At 40.5% G+C, this 24,821-nt stretch overlaps 3 protein-coding genes across 3 annotated transcripts; all 3 read right to left on the bottom strand.

Annotated features, from left to right (window-relative positions):
* Positions 1–47: 47 nt before the first annotated feature.
* On the bottom strand, positions 48–6,174 carry dlgap5 (discs, large (Drosophila) homolog-associated protein 5). The gene is made up of 19 exons (XM_074663916.1): positions 5,999–6,174; positions 4,936–5,183; positions 4,623–4,810; positions 4,464–4,538; positions 4,343–4,379; positions 4,173–4,259; positions 3,946–4,038; positions 3,708–3,782; positions 3,278–3,315; positions 2,947–3,170; positions 2,636–2,809; positions 2,300–2,388; positions 2,048–2,208; positions 1,853–1,954; positions 1,510–1,753; positions 802–1,427; positions 545–710; positions 413–456; positions 48–306 (listed from the first exon to the last, which is right to left on the bottom strand). The coding sequence occupies exons 2-19, from the start codon at positions 5,171–5,173 to the stop codon at positions 199–201; spliced, it is 2,769 nt and encodes a 922-aa protein (XP_074520017.1). The 5' UTR covers positions 5,174–5,183; positions 5,999–6,174; the 3' UTR covers positions 48–198.
* Positions 6,175–6,972: 798 nt separating this feature from the next.
* On the bottom strand, positions 6,973–18,421 carry ccz1 (CCZ1 homolog, vacuolar protein trafficking and biogenesis associated). The gene is made up of 17 exons (XM_074662566.1): positions 18,262–18,421; positions 16,919–16,993; positions 16,730–16,826; positions 16,483–16,580; positions 15,986–16,079; positions 15,785–15,865; positions 15,660–15,707; positions 15,203–15,286; positions 14,758–14,933; positions 14,226–14,307; positions 11,447–11,508; positions 9,846–9,957; positions 9,520–9,553; positions 9,252–9,369; positions 8,358–8,516; positions 7,597–7,724; positions 6,973–7,482 (listed from the first exon to the last, which is right to left on the bottom strand). Exons 2-17 carry the CDS (start codon positions 16,930–16,932, stop codon positions 7,427–7,429), a joined length of 1,443 nt encoding a protein of 480 aa, XP_074518667.1. The 5' UTR covers positions 16,933–16,993; positions 18,262–18,421; the 3' UTR covers positions 6,973–7,426.
* A 1,028-nt stretch (positions 18,422–19,449) lies between these two features.
* On the bottom strand, positions 19,450–24,517 carry pvalb9 (parvalbumin 9). The gene is made up of 5 exons (XM_074663081.1): positions 24,211–24,517; positions 22,877–22,944; positions 22,292–22,424; positions 21,865–21,974; positions 19,450–19,793 (listed from the first exon to the last, which is right to left on the bottom strand). Exons 2-5 carry the CDS (start codon positions 22,935–22,937, stop codon positions 19,768–19,770), a joined length of 330 nt encoding a protein of 109 aa, XP_074519182.1. The 5' UTR covers positions 22,938–22,944; positions 24,211–24,517; the 3' UTR covers positions 19,450–19,767.
* Between the last annotated feature and the right edge of the window lie 304 nt (positions 24,518–24,821).

Below are 24,821 nucleotides of genomic sequence, written 5' to 3'. Positions count from 1 at the left end.
CCACTGTTTGTAAAATGATTTATGTGTGGATGTTAATGAAGAACCAAGGTCGATCTTTTGTCTTAACTAAAACTTTAATAACAAAATTATTTTCTGCTCATCGAAAAATTTCTCTAAATCACTTTGAGATTATAAAAGTAACAAAAACAGTTTGTAAAAAGCAAGAAATATTACAACAGACACACTCCTTGTTACATATTAGAGAGGAGGGGTGAAGACCATGAGATCACTTGGACAGACAGACTCCCGGATCCGGTCTTTCATGTTGGGGGTGAAGAGAAGGAGCTCAGACTCGGCTGACTGGGCCTGAGAAACAAATCCAGAAACAAAATTAATCAGAGTTACAACAAAAACTAACAAAGATCAAGTTCATCTTTTAATGTGGGTTTTAGAGTAAATAATTTAACCTGACCTGTGGTGATTGGAGGGTTAACAGTGAAGGCACAGAGGGAAGTGCTGTGATGGAAAGAAAGTGAGGGAACATAAAAAAATGGTTTGCATCCACCAGTTAAACACTCAAAATTTCTACATGAACTAATCATACCGAGCTCCTGCTGAGTAATCATGTCCTCTGACTGGCCTCTGGGACTCTCCATCTCTACATCCACTGCCATGGGTGACAGTGTCTCTGCAGCAACTGCCTCCCCTGGTGACGTGCTGCACCGGGGTGTAGGCTGGAGGTAGCGCTCAAAGTCCAACACAGGAACCTCCTAAGTTACAGAAACAACATTGTTTTATGGCAGGACAAATGGTTTTAAAACAGCCTGCGGCGGAGAGGGAACTGTGTCAAATGTGTTTTACCTCGACGACTGAGCTGTCTGGTGAGTGACAAACAGACTCTTGGGCCTCCACCGCAGCAGAGGAGGAGTTATTAGGCAGGCTGGGGGTCCCACAGGGTGATATCGTGAAGCTCAGAGAGCAGGGGGGCTCGGGGGCTTTGGAGACAGGAAGAGGTGTTTCACTCAGACAGAGGGAGAGTCTTGGAGAGACAGGGAAGTCGTCACTAACTGCTCTGTCTGCTTCGTCTTGCTCTTCCGTGACAGAAATGGCTGGAATGGGGGGCAGAGGAGTGGCTGTGTTTTCCTGTGAGGGGACTGTTTCTGGGCTCGCCTCAGGCTTGGCGGCATCTGAAGAAACTTGCCTCACTGGTGTGAAGCAGAGGGAGACGTTTACAGGGTCCTTTCTTTTCTGGGTTGACTTCGGAGTCCCTCGCTGAGATTTCAGAGCCTGTGCTGGGGTTTGTTCGAGAGTGAGGCAGAACTGAGCAGGAGTGTGGGTGGGCTTAACGGGAGAAGCTGTGGCCTGATTTGGGGTCTGTGCCAGTGCGAGCGATCTGCGAGTGACTCTTCTGGGTGAGAGGTAGTTTGTGCAGGGGGAGGCCTGAGGGAGCACGGCTGCAATGAGACGACTGGATCTCCTCACTGAACCTAGAAATACAACAGTTTTAAATCTAAGAAGCCCAAATGGTGTTTTTGAGACACACTGATACATGACGTGATGTCTGCTCACCTGATGGTTTGGCTGGACTCTCCACCTGGAAGAAGCCGCCATCAAACACCACCGTGTCAGCCGCTTTGGCCTCTTCTTGAAGTGTAGGCGCCAAACTTAGGTTGTCATCATTATTCCCAGCATCCTTTGCAGCTTTCTCTGCCTCGCCTGCTTGTTTGGCTTTCATGGCAGCTTTAGCAGCAGCCAGGCGAGACTTTGCTGCTGCTTTGGTCCCTGCTGGTTTTGCAGGTGCAGCCGTTGGTTTCTAAGGAAATGAGAGAATCAATTTATGACTTTTTCCCAAAACACAGCAAAAAAAAAAAAAGCTACCAGCGTCGTTATGAAATAGGAAATGATAGCTTACCTTCACTACTTTTCTTTGTCTTGGTGCCATCTTCTGCTCCTCCACCCACCCTCTGCTCTCTGCTTCTTTCAGAGTGTCAAACTTCTTGTTGACATCCTCTACCTGAAAGATGGTCATATGCAGAGATGATTTGCTTCTGTTTTCTGTGTTTTGTGGCTGAATCGCTGTGTTGTATTTCCACAATGAGGCTCTTACCTGGTAGTACACCATGTCCCAGAATCCCTGCAGGTCGGAGCAGGTGGTGATCTTCTCTCCTCTGCCCAGCTCGCAGTTATCCACCAGGCCGCTGAACTGCTTGAAGCGCTCCTTCATCAGCAGCCGTGCTTGGCCGACAAATGTGCGGATGCTGTCTCTCACTAAACAGAGGGGAAGTAAAACAACGATCTATGAATAAGGTCTCTGTCTGTCCAGACAGGGTCATGTAAGTGTTCTGATCCCGACACTCACTCTCTTCTGGGATGGATTCATCCTCCACTTTCGGTTCCCAGTGTTCACACAGAGACGTCAGTCTGTGTGTCTCATTGGAGATTTCTGATCTGGAAAAGGTGAAACAAAAATGTAAGTTATAGAAAAGAAAAAAGAAGACAAAGAAAAGAAGATAACCGCTCTAATAATCATTTAGGGAGAAGTGTACTTGAATCTGTTTATGCAGTGTCCCTCTGGTGGGCTAAGAAGGTACTACAAGTTGCACTTTTCTTTTACCAATGGAATTTTTCTGGCTTTGAACTAGAAAAAAAAGTCTCCAAGTCTCAAGAGATGTGATAAAAGCACATGGTAAGCTACCTGAAGTAGGGTACATCATGCTTTGCTTCCAGTGGGCTGCCTGGAGTGGGAGGAGCCACTGTGGGAGATGTTTGAAGAGGAGAGCGGCGAGGGGATTTAGGGGGAGATGGTTCAATTGTCTCTGTCTGAGGCTCGTCGTTAAATGAAGAGGGTCCTGAAAAATTAAAGCTGGAGCTGGAGAGGAAGAGTAACAAGAGTTTCAGTTGAATTGAACATTTTCTTGCACAAAAATCCCTGATTCCAATTCAAGGGTTCAATGGGATCGAATAAAACATCAGAGCTCTTAAGTGTTTTCAAATGATCAGACAGACCTCGGTGTAAGGAAGGCGTCAGCTGATCGAGGAGTGAGAGGCTCCAGCTTAAACGAAGACAACCCATTTGGGGCCTGGAAGACAAAACCTTCTGGTGCAAAAGAAGATACAGAAGACGGTCCTTTAGTGGGGTCCACAGCAGGGACAGAGTCAGCTTGAGTTTGATCCACCACCATGTCCTCCTCTGGATGTGGTTTTTCCTTTGATTCCCAAATCTCAGGCTCCTAAACAAAAACCAAACAGAATAATCAGTGTTCAAAAAAATACTGAGAAAGTCAAAGTCAAGGCGTTCAAAGCACATCGTGATCTTCAAACTGATGTGAGTACTCACCTTAAACTCAGCAGGGGGGACCATGTTGATGACAGCTGCTGCATTTGGAAAGATCCAAAAGAAGAGATGTGGATTATTACTCACTTGATTAAGATAAAACTCTCTTTTGATAAACTGTCAAGTTCCTTGTGTCTAAGCTAAAATGCACAGATGTCCCATTGCCATGTTTTGAGCTTTATTTTTTTAATTCATCAATCTTCACATTAATCTAATGAATCAGTTTATCTCCCCCACATATGACATCATTACGATCAGACATTACAACTGATTTAAATAAAATGAAATGAAAAAGATCAAAACTAATTAGTTCTCAACAAGAAGCCATCTCTGTTATTGAAACGAGACACCGGTTAGTAAAAACAAGGTTTGATCTTCCCTTACAGTGTGTGACATAAGACAATGTGTGTTCTTTTACAAAAGTCTAAAATACCTTCAGAGTTCTTTTTCCCATCAGCTAATGGGACCACAGGGTGGACAACAGCTCTGCTCCTTGTGCTTCTAACATCTAAGAACCAGAGAGACAGTTCAAATATTACACTTTTTTCATTCAGCTCAGAATCGTTAAGTATTTGCTGTTTTTTTTTCTTCACTGGTTTCCATTTTTTGTGCTTGATTGAAAATAAAAATCTGTCAGATGTCAGAACTTGAGCCTTAGCTTCAATGAATACCTGCAGGCTTGTCCTTGGGTTTGTCTTTCACCACCGGAGCTGCTGTAACAGGAGGCCTGTTGGTTGATCTGGTCGCTCGAACGACGGGCTCCACTATGACAGGATGACGCAACGCACAGGCACAGATTGAGATGCAAATGAGGAAACACGATAGGATTACACCAACTTGATAGCCGGTCTCAGAGTCCAGTCATGAGCTGGGATTTTGTTTTCTTCTCATTAGTTACCTGCACACACTTTGGCCTTGGTTGTAGCCGGGGCAGGTTTCACCGGAGCTGCACGGGTCCGGTTTGATTTCTCTGCAGTAGGTTGTGCTACAGAGAAGCATTTAAGACATTTAAAACAGAACAGATTATGATTTGTGTCATTTAAAATAGAAAACATTTCAAAGATGTACCTCTCCTTGATGCGTTGGGATCCTGCGGTTTCAAAGGCTGCAGAATAAAAAGTGCGGACAAGCTTTTAGTATCACTAAAATCAAACAGAGAGAATGTGACAAATCTAAGGGAAAGTAGTACCCTCTGTACTTCCTGCTGCTGCTTCATGGAACGAGTGACCCTGGTACTCTGGGATGGAGCCGTGTTTACTTTTGTCTGAAAACAAAGACAACTTGTTCACTGTTTCAACAATTATTCCCTTTCCTTTTTGTTATGAATCACTTAAACATGATCCCTCACCTCCTTAGCTCTGGTTGAGGCAGCTGGGACAGAAGGCAGGGGGGCAATAGAAAAGGTTTCCTTATGATGATACAAGCCAGTCTTGAATATTCCTTTGCGCTCCTTTTCCCTCTTTTCTTTCTCCTTCTCAAGAGCCTTGCGCTCTTTCCAGCGCTCAAGCTGCTTCAGCCTCTCTTCAACAGCTGCATCTGTAGAGGAACAGGTGAAGGGTAGAGACAAAATTTTTAAAAAATTATAGCTAAAAAATAAGTAAAAACCCAGCTTAACGTTTTTTTGAAGACAAAGAGGTAAATGTGTGGATGTGGAAACCTACTTTTGGCCCCTTTTGTCTTGTTCAGCGTTGCCTCCGGTATGATTGACATGTTGGCCATTGCAATGGAGGCATCCATGGATGAGACGTCCAGCTCTGGGACTTGGTCGAGCTGTCTTCTTAAGTTCATGGCTCGATCTCTGTTCTCTTTCTGGGACTGTGACCTCCTGCGGGACATTTTCACCCTCAGCATTGACACGCTGGTGTCCCGCTGGCGCAGGTGAGAAAAGCGAGACTCCATGTTTGGGTATCTGTGGAGAGGAACAAGGAGTATAAAGAAGTGGATGCAAAGGCACACAACAACAGACCAACCCAGACAGGGTCTACACAATTTAAAGCTTCCTATGAGAAACTTCCCGTTTGTGTCATTGTCATTTCAGAGGCACAACCTCTTTTCTCTCTACTAATTTCATCTTATCCTGTGCATGTATGAAAAATATTTGGGGCAAAAAAAAAAATCTCCTGCTGGTTTCTGTCTCTTTAAATAACTTCTTGCTGCCCCCTTCAAAAGAGAAAAAAAGAAAAAAAAAAGAAGAGGAAGAGGAAAAAAAACTTGGATGGAATACGAAATGTCTCAACATGTTTTCCAGTGAAAAGAGTGACAGTCTATAATATCCCGACAACTTTTAATCAGCTAAAGTCAAACTTTTCACAAATGATAAGTCAAAATTTGAAACTTGTAAAATACATATTAACCAGCTTGTTACGGACGTGTAGCTTTCAAAATGCTGTTGGTATAGGGTGAGATTTGTCTGTGATGGCTACTAAAGGCATAATATTCGTTTAACATGTTCGTATCTTGGCCCACACGGTAAGTGTTAACATAACTTCGCTCCTAACGGTCGCATTAAGAGTAAAACAGTGGCTGGCAGTTTGGTAGGAAGGGGAAAACTGCAAACGTTTAACGCTGGTTCGGGTTATTACCTAAAGTACCAAAGCTAGTAAACGTCGGCCACACCAACTACCCGGACTCCCCACACTAACGTAAAGTAAAGTTAACGTAACAGTTCAAAACAGACGTGTTTTTGGTTGTTTTAGGCGCAAAAACATGGGTTATCCTTCTTACCTTTCTATCAGTCCAATAACACTCCCGTAAAGTCAAACCTCCCTATCTTTCCGTCCGATGATAATGACAACGGACGGGTTAAACTCATAGGCTAAACTAGAGACGCACAACACAACATAACAATCATGGCGCGTGAGGTTTGAAAAATTTCTCAGGTGATGCTGATTGGCTGCGAAGTCAGACCAGAACAGCGGGTGCTGATTGGGTCGTTTTTCTTCTTCTCTGATTGTGATTGTATGGCACAAAAAATATCGCCACCTACTGCCCCGGAGTGATTAACTAAATTTCCACACATTTGTTTTGCATTCGTATTAATATTTATTTCTCTCATTAACTCTTTCTTCTCTATAAAAATATTCACAAGACACCTTTACTGTTTTTAATGTAATGTAGCTTTTCCTTTTAGTGCAGTTTTCTTATCCCAAAGCATATTTCTGACAGAGAGCTGTTATATTCTGGCGGAAATTTTCAAGCATAAGACCTGAATAGTTAGGTAAATGCTCTTTTTTGGTGGTAGCTGGTATTCATTGTGTTCATCATCCATCATTTACTTCCTTATCAAGGTTTAGGACAACATTTTTCTCTTAATAAAGCTTCATGAGCCACCTGTTGGAATAATGACCGACAAATACTTCTGGGTTTGAACAATCTTTTACATAGGTTTCTAATTTCCTATTGCACAATGTTCACATTTCTTTTCATGTGCATTTTATTTTGTCTGCTGCTTTGTCTGCACATTCTATATATCTTGTTGTATATGTTGTATTATTCTGCCTACAATGCACTTTTTTAAATTGCACAGAATTCATTGTGGACAGAAAAAGATGTATTTCATTGTCCAACTCAACACATTTCCTGACTCTTCACATGACAAACACTTTGAATCTTGATAGATGTGATGATGTTTTATATTATATATTTATTTCAGTTGTTTTTTGAAGTGAAATCTTAAAAAAAGACAGTAGTACACTCTGTCAAATGACTTCATAATTTATTTAAAGTAAGCGCAGTCCTTTACAAACTACGATACTTTTGACATGATATTTTGTTTCAAAACTATCACTGATCAAAGAACCTGGAGTTGCTGCTCTGTGCATGTTGTTTAAATTAACTTGAGACATGATGTGTTCATTGAAACGTGAACAAACTGTAGAAAGGAATCAAATGTAAGAGCAAACAAAATCCTACAAATATGTACAAAGAAAAATGAGAGAAAAAACGTACATGTACAGTAAAAATCTGGATTTACACTTAATTACAAGAGAAAATTACAATTTTTATAGGTTAAATAAAAAAAAAAACTTGGTGAGAAAGCTTTTTATTTTTTTATATTACAATGCAATTATTGCATTACGCTGATGCTGTCATGATACCCTGCAACACTGACAGTTTTTAGTGTGCTGAAACAGTCTCTGTGTGTCTGCTGCATCAGTCCAAGAAGAAGATGTTGTTGAACTGCGTCGCACAGAGCCTCTTAACCTCCTCTGGAGCAGAAAAAAAAGACAAAAGGGCAGAAAGGGTGAGGCACAGATTAAGGATGGAGGTAGGATGTCTGAACGGCACAGTTTTTATCTCATATCATGGCTGTGAGGACTCACCGTTGACTTCAATCAGATTTGCGTTCTTTTGATTCAGGATCACATAGAGTTCTCTCTGGTCTGACTTCTTGCCGACTACCCAGTAGTCTGTCATTGCTTTTACAATGATTTCTTCATCTTCATCCACTCTGAGATACAGACAGGAAGAAATAGCATCATCAAAAAGCAGTAACAGCATACACAGCATGCCTCTGTATTTAACAGCTGCTACAATCCTAATGTTGTTTATCCATTATAACTAAAACCACAGTTTAGAATCTAATGTAATATTTCTGAATGTTTCAGCGAGGAATGACTCATCATCTCATCAGTGAAAGAGGAGTTTTAAATGATCTAAATTCCATAAAAATAGCTCTGAGTATGTTTCAAGCTGAGAGCTACATCTGCTCAAAAAGAGGAACTGATATGAGCACTGGAACAAATGCCACGACTTTAGATGCCACAGTTTGTCCCACAGACTGAAAACTGAGCTATCACATGATGACCACAGTCTCATGACTGAGTAGATATAAAGATTAGAAAGATACCAGTGCATCACATCACTGATGAAAGTGACCCAGCTGTGCTCAAAGCACGTGATAAAGATTTGGGGTGTGCAATTCTACATATTTTCTCAAATTCTCCGCTCTGTGTTTTATACTGTAGCATGTTCCAGCCAACGCTGTTTTCTGGTCAGTCACTGTGAAGGCTGTTGACTTAATGTCTGGAGGCTTGTGGTGAATATGAATACAGCCACAGTTTTACAAAGCTCTCTGCTGCACCTTGCAAAGTCGCAGTTGATGTCTCCGAGTATCTTCATGAGGTCAGGATGGACGGAGGTGAGGCAGACGCTGGCGGTCTTCCTCATGTGGATAGTGCTCTTCTCTGCCAGGTTCATGTGGTTGAAGTAGATGAACTTAAACTGGGGCTCCTTCTCAGGCCTGAAGGACACAGAATCACAAAGATGTTTCATCACTTTGAATATTGATGCTGCGATAAGAATGTGTTCACGTGTGCTGATTTCTACTCAAGCAGCCCCTGCAGGCAAAACAAGGACGCCAACCTGAAAGTCAACTGAGGATTCTAGGATGGCATCATTTATTCAGAGGATTCTTCAGCAGAGTGATTAAAAAAGGAGACCATCACATTGTTTGGGCTGGGGAGTTCAGTCTTGGATTACCTGCGAGGACGTCTCTGAAGCTAACTGCAGGGGTTAAAGGGAACCGTGCCAAGATGCCAGTCTGAGTCTGAGTCTGTGAAGCTACACTGCTTGAGTTACAGCTAAGTAGAGCCACGATGAGATCGGATGGTTTCAGAGTCTCAGCTATCATTGCCAGCTTGGTAGAGTTTATACACAGGACTGACAGAAAACTGATGACAAACAACAAACAGTTACAGATTCTGCCGCCTGTTTTTATGTCACTGCCTCTCATTCTTGACAATGATCAAAAACATTTAGATGATGAAGTACTCTCATATGATTTTGTCTGCACATGGGGCTCTTACTGGATAAAATTATCATCAAGTATTATCAACTTAACCAATTTTAACAAACTAAGAACGGTGAAAGCAAAGACAGCATCTTCCATTTATCTCTATTTAGGCAGAGTATGAGCCTCAGCAGTCAATAATGTGATGGGGTTTAATTTTAATGAGTGGTGGATTCTCCCACTGACCCTGATATCCTGCGGTTAATGGTGAACTGTTCACAGATGTCAGACGCCAACAGAGTAAGCTGAGGGCCCACCAAACCGTCCAGCTGCTCACAGAAGTCCCTCGTCAGCTCCACAGAGGCTGGACAGAGACATGGAGGGAAAGAAAAGGGAACTTTTAGAGTTTTATGAGCTGTGAAATTACTATGAAGGAAGGCAAAAATAATAGAGCTTTATTCAAAGATATAAAGTAGATAAAGAACTGTGTTTCAGTGAGTGATTGGTGACTTACCGTTGATCATAAAACAAGCTGCAGCACTCATCGCCTGAGAGAGAGCAAATCAGACCAGTTTAAATGTAGACTCATGTCACACAGGTCAGAGATAAAATCACTCTGATGGTAAATATTTTAGGAGCTGGTTCATCATTTTAAAATTCAGCTCTTTAATCCTGAAAATCCTTATCGCTTCAATGAGAATAACATTTTAAACTGAGTCCTCATCCACAAATCCAGCAGCCACAGGTGATGAAAAAAACATCCCTAATGAAAAATACCATCTTCCTCTTCCTGTTTTATTACAGAAGTTATTCATTCGATGACAGATTGAGTATATTTACCTTATAAACAATAAGGTGCAATTCCTCGTAGCCTTCCTCTGCACTGACAAATATTTTGGGAAATCGGAATTTGGCTTCTGGGTCTTTGAGGTTGGTCGGCCCCGTTAAAAACCTAAAATGGAGAGATGGGCTGGGTGAATAATGCAAGTAATAAATATTTAATAATCAGGATTTCCATTGGGATCAAAATCTGCTTTTAGAAAACAACCCGGGGCAAGACAGCACAGCATCACAAAGTTACAAAAACCATAATACAGATAACAAAAACCTACTATGTATAGCAAAAAATAAAAACCAAGTATCCAAAAAACTTTAAAGGAAGAGCAGGCACATAAATCAAGTTGAGCTATTGCATTCTCCTGTTACAGATTTTATCAGAGCTTTGACCTCTCTGAGGTACTCAACATCATTAAGCCCAGCTCTCAAAATATGTGAAAGCTGCTCTCCCAAAATCTGGACAAATCCTGCTACCTGGTAAAGCAGCCGTCCAGTGGAGCGGAAATCATAACAGCTGGTAGTGAGTGATAAGAGATTACACAGATGTGAAGGGAGAATGAAAAACAATACTGATGCTGTGTGCTGCTGAGGCTTATTAAAGTCTGGGGACATTAGTTAGATATTAAACATAACCCAATGAACTGTCAGAGAGTAAAAAGTCAAACATGGTCTGAAATCTGTTGTGATTTGGTGATTTGAATGTTTGACTTCCTCTATTTTTTTGCTGTTAGACTCTTTGACATTGTTTCCACTCAAAGGTACCTCTGTAGTTAGCTTACAGACCACTCTGACCACAGTGTGAAGAGCTAATTAAGCAGTTAGCATGCTAATCATTGACAAACAAGTCCCAAAGCTTCATTTCTTCAACCTTAAAAATGATCAAGGACTGTATACTTTTCTTCCCTTCATCACTGATCCAAAAGATGGGACCCAGAGCTCAACAAAGACTTCACTGTTGTACCATTAAAACACTGGATTCCAAGGATGCCATTTAATATTTAGCGGAACTGTTAGCACTGGGAGGCATATATGTGTGTTATATTCGCTTCTCAAGAGGAGCTTCAAGAGCATCTCAAGTGTTTAATATTTCATATTGCTGAGTCTGCAGCTTTTTTAAAGGCCTTCATGGTATTCTCAAAATTCCAGAGCTGTAACCCCGTCCCCTTGATACATCGGCAGGAGTCAGACTTTGTCTTTAACATCACCTCCCGAAACACTCGTAACTTTCCGCAAGCACCACCTGAAACTCAGGCTCCAGCTGTGCGCCGTCACAAGTTTGATCAGACAGTAAACAAAAGCGCAAACTGCCTCGTGTTCAACATGGATGCAGACATAAGACTGCAGGGATGCTCTCTTATAATGTTGGCCAAGGGAGTTTCCTGCCTTAATTACTGTGTTGACTGCAAGTAAGACGTGTTATTATCAGTCAGTCTGAAGCTAATGATGCGCGTAAGTGTATACATTACAGTGCACACCCTCACTGTGCTATCTGAGGGTTCATTCAGGACGCAGCTCTCCTAACTCACTCTGCACTGAGACTTTTAAAACAAAACATCGTCATACAGGCTAAGTGAGTGGACAGTAACACGGGATCAGGGACTTACCTCCCATAGTGCAACAGATTCCCAGCGACCTCCGGCCTTAGAGGAGAGTCTCTGCCAGCCAACTAAGAAGAAAATGTTGAAAGCTGTTAGAGATGGTTCAGAAGTGCATAATCAAGTCTGATACTTGATCCCTCTGTCTAGATTATGATTATGCGTTGAACACATTTGGATCCTACAGGATTTTTCTCTCCAACTCTCTTATGTTTGGACATTTGACAGAAATGACTTATCATAGGAAACTTCTTAACCGTTAGCTTGTGGCTGCACTTTTAAAGCCTTGATAGTTTCTACTGCAGTCAGATTAAAGTAAAACAACCTTAAAGGGGCAGTCACGACTATATTTTAAGGTTGTGTTTTTCCAGGATAAAGACTCAGTTTCCCATGAGCACTTGCACCCACTGTCATGAGGAGCTCTTATCAAGGCATGCATTTGTTTTGAAATAAATGATCGGAAACGGGACCTTCTTTCTTGCAAGTTTTCTCTCAACCTTGTAAACTCAGTTTGCAGTGTAGTTTAGTAGCCGGTTATATTTGGCAATACTCACAGCCCACTGCTCAGGGACATGTCTGTAAGTTTTAGTGTTGGGAATACTCGGAATGACCTACCAATGCTCTTCTATCAAGCAGAGAAAACGTAATTTCACTCTTCATTTCACTGATAGACTCTCAAGTTTGAACAGACCACTGCAGAATAACTGCTGCATGCAGATTGAAATGCACATTTTCACAAACAGCTTAGCCTGTGTTTTAGCCTTTAGCCTATGTTTCAGCCTTTAGCCCGTGCTCCATCATTCTCCCTTCTGGCTTTCTTTTGCTCTTCTATCCTTTTTTCCAGTCCTGCTCTTATGTACCCCATCACTACAAAATTAATCCAAGACATTCTTTTCTAGCAGAGAAAAACACAGATCTCTCTTCTCACCACTCAACTTTTATTAGGATCATGCATATATCTAGAAGGAAGACTTTTTCAAGATCACTTATGAAGTCCTCACAGTTGCTAGGCGCTACCCAAGTAGCTGCCTGTTGCAGCAGCTCTCTCATCTTTGTCCGTTTCTTGTAATTTTTTCGTCTCTTTTTCGTCATCTTTGTATTTGGAGTGGATCATCACTTTGTATGGTTCATTGTCGGTCACGGACACCAAACTTTTTGTGGCTTCGGCAATATTTTTTACCACTTTTCTCCTGTGTTTGTCTGGAGATCCTACATGTAACCATGGCTGCATTGTTTACATGCAAAATTAGCTGTTAGCAGCCTGTAGCATGTCAATGCTAACTAGCCTAAGGCTTGATGATTTCCCTCGAGCTGAGGAGGAGGAGGTGAGGACGACGTGCTGGTTCTCGGATGTGAGCTGGGAGGTGACGACGTGGACCTGTCCTTCCATCCATCGTTGTTGGGAACGTGGGATCTAGCTCCGGGGGATGGACAAGCTAGCTGTGCTAACCCAGCGGCATCGTGCTGTTCACGGACGTGGCTGACGGAGCTGACATCGCACATTGGAGGAGCTTCGCCTGCTGTGAGCAGACAGGATCCAGGAGACAGAGACTGAACAGACTGCTGAGGAGGCTCAGGCCTGGACCTTGTGGAGGTGGAGACTGGCTGGGCTGGAGAGTGGTGGACGAGTGGTGGACGGGATGTCGTCATCTAATTTCTTATGGACTTTTTTTGCACTTTCTATACTCTTTCTTACTTTTGTTTTCTTAAATGCTGCGGTGACTCCTGAATTTCCCCTCGGGGATAAATAAAGTATTTTCTATTCTATTCTATTCTATTCATCAGAGCAGAAGAACTCTGTTTCAATTAGTCACTCATGTGGCCAAACGTTCTCCTTCCCATCAGAACAGATCACTAATTTTATAATGATGATGTCCCAATCTCAGACTCTGCTAAACTCTCACATGACACCAGACATGCAGTGTGTGTGTGAGGAATGGCACACACTTTCATGACATCACAAGTTGCCTGGAATGAGATATTGCATAAAATGATAGAAAGGTCCAGCTGTGGTGTGTTTTTGTAATTCTCCTGTTGAAATGTTCATTGTTTATTTTCAAGCAAAATTTTAATGAGCATAGATCCTTCGTGAATGTTTGACTGGAAAACAACTCTGTAGACAATCACACATTTTCCACATCCTTATATAAAGGTTTGTTTTCACTAGGTAAGATGCTGGATAATTACATCTTTCTCTTCAACACGGTAAGAAGAACTTTGGTACGCGTCACTTTAGTGTGCATATGTGCAGTCTCACAGAAAGTTCACTACTTCACCTAAATGGGCCTCAGGGTCAAGCTTTATAAACGTCATTTTTGTGTCTTTTATCCAGTAAAAGACACTACCACTGCTAATAAAAATTTAGAACGCTGATGTTCCACTAACACAAATGTTGCCATGGAAAATAACAGCTCCGTAAACTTGACTAAATTCGATTGTTATCAAGCAAGAAGCTATTTGTCACCAACTACAATGAATGTCTTAGTTTTATTGCCATTTTAAGAGTGGAAAATTGAGACGCTAAACATTTTACGGCTCTAGCCATCAAAGCTATGCCAAATATATTAAATCATAAACTGAAACGATCATGACCTGAAAATCTAATCTAGAGAATCACGACACACTGAGTGTTTAAAAGGAGCTATAGCTTTCATCAGGTTGTAAATAGTTATATGTAATGCAGTAATTTATATACACAAACATGTTCTTTTGTTTCTGTCATCACTTCTTCATTTGATCTCTCATTCCTCCCTCAGCTTCTTATTCTGCTGCACCTCCACCTCCTCACCTCTGGTTCAGAGTGCCTGGGGAACAGCGAGGTGGTCAGGTACTTGTACAAAATCCTCATGTCATCTTGTTCCAGTCCGCTCCTGCAAATACAGAGAAAAGTATAAAAATTGACACTGTTACACTTTTTAACCTTCATGGCACAACAAATAAACGTGAGTAGCACTCTCAGTGTGCTGTTTAGAGGGCTGGGTGTTAAATTAAGTGTCTCCTGGTGGTTGTAAACACTCTGCTGAGAGTAGAGAGATGCAGGCACTTAATTTGGGCAATAATTAAACAGCTCGGAAGTAATTTCATTAGCAATCCTTTAATCCTCTTCATGTGTACACAGCCAGCCGAGGGGCAGGTGACATGTCAGGGAGCACATTAACTGCAAAGAGGATTACAGGTTGTGTTTGAAGCCACCTCTATTTGCCCAATTTGTCTTGATGTGTTTTTAATTTGTGGATTTTAAACTCATATGTGGCTGAAATAAATTGTGCAGGGTTAGTTAAGATTTAACAGACACATGAAATAAAGCAATAAGTGTGTACCAGATGAGCTGGTCGTTGTAAAGGAAAGCCGTGTATTTGATTAGACTCAGACTCTCCTCCACTCGGTTGACAAAGGACTGGATTTTCAGGTAGGTCATCTTATCCAGTGGGAAGAAGCTGATTCCTCCAAATACGTCGAGCAGGTCACACGACTGCAAGTGGAGAGTCTGCAGATACTGGACATCCCAGAGCGAGCACACACACCAACACACACACAGGGGACACATGAGAAGGGCAGGAGAAAGGTTTCACTTTACTCGCTCAGAGTTGGTACAGTCAGATGAATAAGAAACTCTGGCTGCTGCTTGTGGAGACACTTGCATCATCTTGGAGGAACCACTGATATTCAACCTCTGATACACCAAACCCTCTCTCTTTCTATCTGTCATCTGGTTACATGGAGCAGGGGGAAGCCTGTGTTCGTTTAAGAAGGGTATTCCCTTACCCTGTAGAAGAACTTTTCAAGTTTCTGTATGAGCAGCTCGACTCCACCTGCTTCCATCGCTCTGCTGAATGTGCCGTTGAAGAGCTTAAGCAAAAGGAAAACAACTGTCAGTGCCACAGGAAATGTACTTTATTAAGCTCTAATATGAGAGGTTTAAGGCACAGTTGACCAGGAGTCATAGGAGCCCATATCGGAGAATGAGAAGTGACCTTTACAGCTACAGTGAGGAATATTCAGTTTGTGTTGATTATGGCGCCCCCTTTGGAGGGAGCATAACACTTAAATACAGAGCGAAAAACTGTTTCATGTGAAGATAAATGAACAAGATTGTTTGATTTCCTTCATAAATTATTTGTCTTTGTTTTAACATTATTTTGCATTTGTACTGATTTCTTTTCCAACATGGCGCTCCTGTGACTCCGTGCCATTGATGTGACTGGCCCCAACTCACACTTACCTTGTACATACTGTAGCATTGTCTTACGACTGCACCATAAACTGTGTCCTACAGACACAAGAGAGCTCAGTCAGTTAACTTTCTCACAGAATGAAAACACAGATCTTGACAAGATTTTTACTCACAAGTATTTCTTCTTCCTGATACTCTATTGTGGGAGGTTTTCCGTCTTTGTTTGGTTTCTCAATCATCGGGTTTCTAACTACCTGTACATTAGAACAGTCGAAAAAAGAAGCAAGCTTTAATTACAGCTGGAAATAATGTAAACAAAGTCTAGACTAACAGAACAAATACTGAGCAAATAATGTGTGACATATAAGGGATACCATGACTATCCAGAAGTTGTCCTCAGGCTCAAAGAAAAACTGCCGGTTCTTCTGTGTGTGCAGGGATTTGGCTGGTTTTGTCGGGCAGAATGTCCTGGAGACCATGACAACAAAGGATATACACAACTTCACGAGCTGACGATACAGTTATGTTTTCTCTTTATGTGTCTCTACAATCACGGACATCAAGAAAATCTTAGAGTTGTGTCTAGTCTGAAAATTTTGACTCAAGTCTTCCTAACATTACTTTAGATGCCCTCTTACAATGAACCAACCTCCTTTTCCAGCTACTACCTGAAGCAAACCACCGGAACTATTCCAAAGCCATTGGTTCAATTAAAAATGGACTTTTATAAAACTAGTGGCCAAGGTTTACAATTATCAGAATTAGAATTTGATATGAGAAGCTTTTTAAATCCACGAAGGCTAAACAAACACATACAAATCCATCCAGGCAGTTAAAACTAAGGGGATTTATCCAGTGCCAAAGTCTTTACCTGGTGAACTGTACAATGGCTTCACAGAGACCAACATTTCGTATCTTCTCATTCTTCTCCACATCACTTGGGTGGTAAAATAAAATCTTTTTCTCTTCCTAAAAAACAATGAAGACAATAAATTAGAAAGGCAAGATTAGTAGATTCCCTTTTTTTCACAAAACATTGTACAAAGTGTTCCAACTCTTAAGGAATCAGTCTTGTAACTTAGGTCCCAAATATGTGCTTATCCAGGAGTCTACCACACCTCTCCTTCCCGTGGTCCAAATGTTGGGTTATAAATGAAAAAGCTGAGCAGAGACGGCGTGAACTGTTTCTCTTGCATTCCTGAGGCCATCCTGGGACTGTAACACAAACAATTCAGACAGATTTGAAGAAAATGGGCTTTTCAATTTCTTTCATATGACATCCCACTTGAAAAACAAGGATACTTTACCTAATCATCAGCATTAGGGGAACTTGCGTAAGGATTTCTTCGCTTTAGAGGCAGTTTGGTTAGCATGCCGTGTGCCTGGGGAGTAAAAATAAGTACTAAAACATCAAGACAAGAAAAAACTAAGAAGATCATTGACATATATCCTGAGTGGGGGGTTTTAAGGTGTGGAGTTTGGTTTGTGTCGGAAGGTAGAGCATCATACCGTACTGCCATGACCAACCATCAGTAGAGGTCTATTCAAGCTGTAAATCAATTCCATATCTACTGACTACATTAGTCACCCTTGGAAAACTGTAATCAGCTGTTTAGTTACACATGAGTCTGGGTCCAAAAGTATAATAAAAAGAATTCTCTGCTCTGACTCAATTCAAATGCATGTAGTACTCTCACTGGACGTAATTCTGGGGATATTCAGAATAAAGCAAAATAAAAAGACCAGAGAATAAGGAAAGATTCAACTTAACATGGATAACATACCACTTTATTGAAATGTATTAGTTAAAGCAGGGTGTACTTGTTAACTTAGGGTATTCAAATGTAAGAAGCTCTGAAAAACATCATTTCAAATTTTACCTGTTGCTACCCTACAAAGAGGAAAGACAATTCACAACATCAGTAAAAGTTTATGACCTTTTGATATTTTGATTGTAAAGTTGGGGTGTATAAAAAATACCGGCTTATATTATTATAATTATATATAAATTATTCTGTTCCAGTACTTTTGCCCTTGTAACTGTCTTTTTATCTTTATGGTAGATGTCTGTGCAGATTTTGTCAACAGAGAAAAACTGAAACTATCTTCAACTCCGATTCTGTGAGTTTAGCTACCGAACTGCTGCTGCTAAGCCCGTGTTTCAGTTCATATGGTAACTCTGTTGACCTGCGAAGCTCAGTTGAACATGTCTCGCGCGAGTGCCTTTAGTTGATCGCTAAAGACACACCTGGGGAATACGGTTTACATTTTATTTTTACCCGTGAGGCATGTCTCTGTGTTTTAACCGCAGTTGTAGTGACGACCACTACTGACAATTCAGGTTAAAGCCAACAGTTAATGGTGTTACCCCACAAACTGAAACACCGGTGAAGTCTGTACTTGCGGAGTGGACACTGCTCACAACACTCGCTGTTTCTGTAAAACACTGAACGAGTCGAACACCAAGTGTTGTCTCCGACTCGACATGAACAAGTAAAGCTACTTGACGTTAACAGTTGAGAAACAGTCAAACTGCCGGAGTTCAATCATTAAATGCAGCTAGTGTAGCTAGCCGGCTATGCTAGCAGTGGAGTTGTGTTTGCAGGCGGAGAAAAGCTCCATCAGAGAACAACACGACGCCAACACTCACCTTACAGAGCATAAACACAACACGTCCAGTTGTTTGTGGTTGTAGAGTGCATAAATAAAAAGTTAAAATGAGGAAATGAAATCAATGATATGAGGAGATGCTTTACATTCTTAACTTCCTCCTTTTGACAGCGCGGTGTCACAACATTTTCTGCGCGTGTAGAGCTGACTTCAAGCCAAATAAAGGTTCCTGTTCGATATATTTTTTTAAATTTAATTACATTACATTTTTTTATGTGAACTGTTACTCACAGAGTTAGGAAAAATATCAAATGATGATTTACTGCGAAGTTATGTGGGTCATTGCAACAATATATGGGTCAGAGACTATTTTGCATCGTGTGCCAGTTAGGTTTTTCTTTCTACCTTTAGTATTTTGCAAAAAATTCTACCTGCTATTTTACAGTGGACAAAATTACGCCCAGTGCTTAAAAAATGAGACCAGCTTTAATAGAAATAAAAAAATACACGCTTTAATAGAAATATCATGACGTCTCATGACGTCCTCTAACTCAGACTATTTGTTGCTCAGAAATTATTCTTAGCTCAATTATTTTGAGCAGGAGTGAACAGTTTCAAACAGTTTTTTTTATTCCCAAATTTGAGCCTTTACAAACTGGAATTCTGTCAGAAATGTATTAAAAGCACTAAAACAATTTTGCTGAAAGAGCTTGTACTTCCCATCCTGGTGGGTCAACCATTACAGAGACATTTAAAGTGTTTTGTTGACAGGCTATGGGCCTATATTGTTAACTCAGGGCAGTGGTGGCTAACACCTTACACTGTGTGTTGCTCTAAAAAATGTTGAGCAGTTTACATAGATTTACATTTCAGTTGTTGTTAAATTGTCCATTAAAATACACATGAATTTTAATGAAAACAAACAAAATATCTACAAAGTCATCATTATGCTAGTATGCTGTATTTGCCATAGAATTAAGTTATTGTCTGGAAATACATGTCAATTTTCTGATAAAAAGAAAACACTGAAAATGTTAGACTGGTCTCCTCTAGTCTTGACTCAATCCATATCCAGCAAATTTGGGTCAACATAGGCACCTGTCCTGCCAGGTAATCAAACCAGGATCATTTTTGCTTTGAGGCAACAGTGCTAACCACTGCACCACCGCACAGCCCCTGGCTGTATACAACATCAAATAATTTTATGAAACTTTTATTTAGTGCCATCAGACGTTTTATTTATTCATTTGTAGATCATTATCATACAGTAAAATCAATACATTTCCATAGCATTTTTCATCTTTCTTATATATTCTATACAGATAAAATCTTAAAGAGCTGATCTTAAATTCCGTGTTTGTTCTTGTTGATTGTCAGGGGTAGACCTTACACAAAAGAGAGCATGGATGAACACAGATGACTGACAAACTGATGAAGGATTTCATAGATTTTAGTAGAAAATGAATCACTGAGAACAGGAGAACTCCAGAGGTGGGGGTGTGGGGACTCTTGATCTGAAGACTTGAGCACTTTCCTGGAATAAAACTCAGGATTGGACCATAGTCTGAAACTCTGACAAAAACAAATCAAGGAAAAAGCAATTAATCATTTGCAAACACAGTCCGCACACCTCTTTGCCTTTTGCCATCTGCTCAACATAGTCATGCAAATTTCAACCTTATGCTGGACTGTTACATGTATGGTTGACACAGGGATCCCCTTTGAACCTTTAAATGACCGAGCACAGCAAAATATAAACAAATACAGACTAAAATAATCTCTTTTGGATTGTCCAAATCCTTTATCCTATTATGTAAGACAGCTGAGCTCAAATATTGCTCGTAACTAGAGGACAGGAAAAACAGGGACGGGATTTTGGAGGTCATGACAGCATGCAGATGTTTTCTACTCTGATAAACTTGAAACAACAGGATTCAACAAATATTATGAACTAACTAATTCCATTCCAAACACTCTCAGCACAAATTAACTTCGGAATATAATCCTGATTCACACTGCAATATTTAGCTAAATGCTAAAAATTTAACTTAACTATGAGGCCATAAACCACTGGAATCGTATTCTGCTCAAAATCTTGCCTAGATTACTCATTAAATTCCAGTTTATTCTGTTTCAGGATGACTTTCTTCTGATAACACTTTATTTGGCAGTAAAATTAACCTCCTTTGAGGATATTTTTAGCAGGTTCTGAAGCAGACTCAAACAGTTATTGTTGTCTCTTTATGAGCTTAAAAATTAAACAAGACCTTTAAAAGGAAGAGTAATATAATGAGTGATAATTACTCTTCAGTTATATTTAGTATATAAAAAAAACAGTGGCTGGGATAGACACCAGAACTATAAGTCAACAAAAAGCTGCTGAAGTGGCCTTTAGTCACATGTTCCACTGCAAAAATCTGAACTGAAATAAAAGGTGAGATTTTTGGTCCAAAGAACAACAAGGACAGCTATTTTTGGGGGTGTCAAAATCAATACAAATCTTAAGTTCTTAACATAAACTTTAACAAAAAAAAGCATGAAAATGGTTTCTGAAAACTGGGTGAAGAACACTGGGTGAACACTTTTTCACAGTACACAACAGCAACCAAGTGGGTTTTTTCTTTCTTTTTTTTCTGCAGACAGAGCTTCACTTAACCTAACCCACTTACTAAACAAATGAAATGGCATGAAAGGAGGTGAGAAAAAGTTAAGTAATAATCCAAAAAGTGTGACATGTTGATACCATAATAAACTAGCTTTGGAAATCGTGACAACAAAACAGTTTAAATAGACGATAATTCTGCATAAGGTACTAGGGACTAAGTAATAGCAATTTTCTCGTCCATCATTTGTACATTTCACCTTTGAAACAGAGCCCAAATATTCTAGCTATGCTAGTACATTGCTTGGATGCTGTCAGATAAAGCTAAAGCCAGCTAGCTATCAAAACAAACAACGGTGCAAAACAAACTGTTAAAAAAGTTCTTTGCCATCAGAGGGATCCTTGCCAAATATTAAAAAAAAGCAGACAGGCAGGCAGACAAATCACTTGATCACTCGAAAGGTAATAAAAATTGCTATATTTTGCTTTTTTTTCCCCAACTTTACCAAAAATGAGCCTAGATCTCCAAACCAATAATGGTAGTGAACTTTTTGTTTAGCTACACCCAAAGAATGCACTCTGAAACGGTTTGCAGAATTGCACTTCTTATGGTTATTATGGATTGACCATTTTTTTTGCATATTGACTTTTTATCTCACATTCAGCAGGCCAATAAGGTATTGAAGAACGATTACTTTATTACTCTTATATAAAATGTAGTTTTCACTTTCTTCTGATGTGAAACTGCTGTGAATAAATTTTACTGAACTAAAATCACCCTAAGTGATCCCTCTCTCTACAAAAGTTCTTCTTGCACTTCCCTACACAACAAAAACACACACACACACACACACACACACACACACACACACACACACACACACACACACACACACACACACACACACACACACACACACACACACACACACACACACACACACACTGTCATTGTCTGACACTTCCCCCTGACCAATGACATCACATCATCTGCTGACTTAATGTATGCAGCAGCTTTGATCTGAGAAATCAGATACATACCTTCTGCTCCAATTCTGCCGTCACTGTCATCATCAGCTGCTGAGATGAAGCTCTTCATTTCTGCTTCAGTCAGGGTCCTCGCCCCGGGGACAAACCTCTGCAGGAAGTACCTAGAAATACACACAAATACACAAAGAGACACACACACACACACACACAAGCCGAACATCTGCTGTAAGTATTCGAGTTGACTGGTCACTGACACACATTTAAATACACATAACACTAATTCCTAAATTGCACGCAATAAAACAAAGCAGAATTATGTCATCAGGGATTTAGAAGAGGCCCTGATGTTGCAGTCTCAATAATACCACTGTTCTGAATCTCAGTGCATACATTCCTCATCTAGCTCTGTGACTTAATATCTAAGTTATGTTACTGCAAGTCAAATATTTGCAATTGGAAAAATATTTGTGTCACACACTTAAGCTCCGACTCCTCGATGAAGCCGCTGTTGTCCTCATCCAGGATCTGGAAGACATCTTTGATTTCCTGAGGTGTCTTTGAAGACAGCCCACAGAGCTGGAAAAACTTCTTGTAGCAGAAAGAGTCTGGAGCTTAAAAAAGAAAAAGAAATATCACATGCAACCAAGGTTAGACTTTTTCAGATATTTTAAAAGGATGCATTAGAGCTGGACCATCCGTGCAGAAGTCTCCTGTGAAATGCTGTGAGATTAAAACAGCATGAAGCTGCTGTCCCATGTTTTATCTTTTAAGTCCAGGAGACACATTTAGATTTCATTGTCATTCAGCTGAAACTGGATGTGACTTTAGTGCAGGCAGGCAGCCTGGACGCTATCGGAAACATTGCATTGCAAAGGAGATTAAAGGCTGCATTTTGTCAAAGCGGGATGATCTGAGGCGGGGTGAACACAACAAAGATTATATGACTCTCTGCTTCTATCATCATAATGCACACATTTAGTTAGCTTAAAGTAATTAGATGTTTCAAGTTGTTGTCTTAATGCTGATGTTGGGTAGTGATGAGTTTTGTGTGCAGGGTTTCTACCTTGACAGTCCTTGACAGCGTTTTCAATGGCCTCAGCTGAGAGGATGGAGGTGAGCGACATGTTGGTCCTGTTGGGTCAGAGAGGTCTCTGTAACTTAATCACATCATTTTCTGTCTCCCTCCCTCCCTCTTTCCCTCTCCCTCTCTGCAGATACACATCACTCAGTGATTTATTCCCATTTTTTGTGTAATGCTGGATTAACTTGTTTTGTATTTGCAGATGTATTAAGGTTAATATGATGATCCCAAAAATAACTCTAGTCGTGATTATTTTGCAAATGGAGCTGAAATATCAGACACGATCTTTACAAGAAATAAATGACAGCTCATATTTGATTTAAAGAGTTGAAATTTCATCAAGTGCTCACACAGACCTTAAATTTAATGCTTATAAACTTGTGCTTATCTTCACTGGTTTGATGTGCCCTGGTGGCCTCTTAAATGTTCAAACTAATTATTTAAGTGTTCTGGGCCAAACTGTGCAGGAAGATTGGCACGAAGGGACAGTGCAAAAATTATCGCTGTTGGAAGCCAGTGGCTTTTGGGATTTCATTTGCCTTTGTTTGTTTCATGCATTAATAAAACCTTGTTCAACCCTCAGCAGAAATATTTGGTATTTTTGGATTCCTCTGGGTCCTTTGAGGGGAAAAAACAAGAGCCTCTGACTTCTGATAACTACTGCTGAATCATCACTACAGCCTGGAGGCCAATTCAGGTGGTTTTTAAGGATTTAAGAAATCATCATATGTCAGACAGAACAAACACAATACTACTTTTCACTATGATTTGAATCAATGACAAATAAATACATAGGTACAACAGTTCTTTGCCTTCCAAGACATCTGTTCGATGATTTTGGTACAGAACTAAAAAAGAAAAAAGAACACATTTTACATTTTTTCTAGACACAGTTTTTGATATTTTGTGTAACATCTATTTTAAGAAAACGAAAATAGCTAGAGATTGGTGGAGTATTTTTTTAACATGGTGCTTTCAATGATCTAATTTAAAAAAAGTAGCCATCTACAAACAAAGTTGACTCAATTGAGACCCCACTGAAGAAGTTATTCAACTCAATAATGTGGAGCATTGTCTGTCAAAAATAAAATGAAATAGAAAAAAAATGAAATGAAATAAAATAAATAAATAAAATAAGCCATAACAGAACTCTCACATGTAGTTGTGTTTGACTGCAATCTGAAAATTAACATCCATGTATATGAGCATTCAATGTATTTCCATAGGTAGTAACTCCATTTCCCGTGAAACATCTCGGGTCAGGCTGGTAGAACACCTTAACACCTGTGTTTCCCTCGTGCAGATGCGGGACTCACCGCTGTAGTCTCGGTGTCCTCTGCGTCCAGGTCCAAAGCTGCAGCTCAGGATAAGGCTTTGTGGTGCGCTGAGACAGCTGGCTCCCTGTTATATACTGCGGGTGGATGCTTCAGTTTCCAGCCTTTCTGCGGATCAAATGTTCCTGCAGCGAGCCGCCTCCTTCTCGAGTTCCTCACCTGCACACCTGCCTAATTAACCTTTACTGTTCTACTGGCTGTGCCCTCTGCCTACTGTCATAAAACTGTGGTTTGTGGTCTCATCAACTGTGCCCTCGTGTCACATCCACACACACTCTGTCTCTCTGTCTCTCTCTCCCCCGCTCTCTCTCTCTCTGCAGGTGCACGTGGAGGCTTACAGACATCTCAAATTTAATCTGCCCCCCTTTTCTCTCTTTGGTTTTAGGGAATAATCTCCTAAATTCAGATGACTATAAACAACAGCAGGCCATAAATCATCTTCTTATGACTAAGCAGGGGTGAGGGACCCCCCCCCCCATTGGTAATCTTACATTAAACTGATATTGAAAGCTCTGTCTGTAAATACATTGACTAAGAAGCCGATGTCCAAATAATTCTTTATTTGTTCCAGCAAGGAACCAAGGGTAACTTTT

Source organism: Halichoeres trimaculatus, unplaced genomic scaffold (genome assembly GCF_033239565.1).
Source record: "Halichoeres trimaculatus isolate MK-OKI-2021-1 unplaced genomic scaffold, fHalTri1.1 fHalTri1_scaffold_23, whole genome shotgun sequence".
NCBI lineage: Eukaryota > Metazoa > Chordata > Actinopteri > Labriformes > Labridae > Halichoeres > Halichoeres trimaculatus.
Note: the sequence above shows the minus strand (reverse complement) of the source record. Positions and strands in the feature narration are given on the sequence as shown.